This window comes from Microtus ochrogaster, chromosome 2 (assembly GCF_000317375.1).
Source record: "Microtus ochrogaster isolate Prairie Vole_2 chromosome 2, MicOch1.0, whole genome shotgun sequence".
Lineage (NCBI taxonomy): Eukaryota > Metazoa > Chordata > Mammalia > Rodentia > Cricetidae > Microtus > Microtus ochrogaster.
In genome coordinates this window covers 94,934,414-94,936,246 of record NC_022010.1, presented here as the reverse complement: position 1 = coordinate 94,936,246, position 1,833 = coordinate 94,934,414, and the positions used below count along the sequence as shown (strand labels likewise).

At 50.5% G+C, this 1,833-nt stretch overlaps 1 protein-coding gene across 2 annotated transcripts in view; it reads left to right on the top strand.

The window, feature by feature from the left end:
- Positions 1 to 500: 500 nt before the first annotated feature.
- Ltn1 (listerin E3 ubiquitin protein ligase 1) overlaps positions 501 to 1,833 on the top strand; it is a 63,255-nt gene continuing 61,922 nt past the window's right edge. For both annotated transcript variants that reach the window (XM_026787140.1, XM_005345304.2), the window contains exon 1: positions 501 to 603. In XM_026787140.1, the coding sequence (XP_026642941.1) occupies positions 562 to 603 (42 nt within the window). In that variant the 5' untranslated portion in view covers positions 501 to 561. The remainder of the gene's footprint in view (positions 604 to 1,833) is intronic.

The window sequence follows — 1,833 nt, the reverse complement described above, 5'->3', positions numbered from 1 at the left end:
TTTATATACTCCCCTGTACTCTGTAAATTATTACTTTAGCTCCGCTAGATTGTTTTGATTTTTTTTTTTTGCAAGAATACTTAATAGGTCTCCAATACTTTCTATTGGATTCTATCAAGCTCAGAATCTGTTTCTCATGTCGTCGATGATCGCATCGCTTTCTTTACTTCTAGCACTTTTTAGCACAGTTGCTACCATACCATTCTACGGCTATCTTACGTAACATTACAGCTGAAGTCAAATTCCCACACACTAGGTAGGAAAGGAATCACTTTGCTGCAATTACCCAAGGCAGGATTTGGCGCTGCGGACCCAATCCCGCTTTCTTATTGGTCACCATTGACGCCACTCACGCAGGCGTGCCTTTTCCTGTGACGTTTCAGGCAGCGGATGCTCAGAGTCCTGACGGAGAGGCGGGAGCGGAAGTGGGAAGCCATAGGCCCGGGTGGGCGGGCGCAGGTTGCTACAATGAGTCCCCTTCCGGCACGGGGGACCGGAAGTTGTGGCCCGGCGGTGCCCACCTCGGCTCCGCAGCCCGAGAGCGCGGCCGGCACCGCCACCATGGGCGGGAAGAACAAGCAGCGGACCAAGGGGAACCTGAGGGTGAGGCCCGGCGTGGCAGCCCTGCGGCGCGCGGCCCGGGCGTCTGCAGGGCCGGGAGGGAGGCGTGTGACTTCCCCGTGTGTGCGTCCCCCGCGGGTGGGCTGGTCGAGGAGTTAGGACCCAAACGACGTTTCACGCCGAAGCCGTGCGTGTGGGAGCGCGCCCAGGGGAGGTGTCCCTGGGAAACGGGGTCAGCGTGCAGCCGGGTGGCACCTGCCCAGGTGGCCGAGGTTGTGTAGGAGTTGTGGGAGGAAGAAGAGAGCGTGGGCTCCGTGGGCTCGGAAATGTCCCGTGGTTTTGCGTCCCCGTCCCTCCCGGCCAAGGCCGGAGCCCCTGGATGGTATGCGTGGTTTCAGTCGGTGTCGCCCCATTGGCTCTGTGGCCTCAAGCTCACCTCGCTTTTTCTGCCTTGCCCTGGCCACCCTGACCTCGCCACGTCTTGACCTGGCCTGGCAGGTTTCCGATGCCCTTCTGTTTAGGTGGCTCTAGACACGTCAGTGCACCCTTCCTCCAGTGTCAGCCCTATTTTAATGTAGCTGTTGTCGGTGCCAACGACGCTGCGTGCTACGTAATTTACTAGCTTACTTTATAAACATTTTAAAGGCAAGTGTTACTGCCCTTGTCCTAATGGATGATAGACACACGCGCGCACTGGTTTTTAGCACAGTTCCCTTTTATAGACCTGTTCACCGCCTTTGACTCAGTTAACTTTAATGATTCCAGTATCAAAACACAACAGTTACAGTAGGATCATTCCTATGTTAAATGCTTTTCTGGTATTCTCGTTTAATTGTCACAGAATGTATTTAAAAACCTTATTCACTGTTTTAGGGCAAGCGTATTAGAATTGCAATCTACATATTTTGTTTTGAAAACGTTTGAATAGTTCTGTCTGGTCTGAAACTCAAGTCTGCAGACTACCAGGAACTGAGAGACCTATTTGCCTCTGCCTCGAGAGTACTAGGGTTAAAGGCATCTGCCAAGCTCAGAAACATCCATATTCTTGGAGTCACCAGCTGTTAATATTTGTTTACATTTCATTTTCTCTCTGAATTCATAAATTTGTATCACCTTTAGGAAGGTTAATTTCAGTATTTTAACACCCAAATCCTTCACCTCATCTACTCTAAAAGCAATTCCATTCTTTATATACCATGCAAAACTTTAGCCATGATGGGCTACTTAAATATAATGTACAGACTTAAAATTCACGTGTCTACTAGCCTCTGT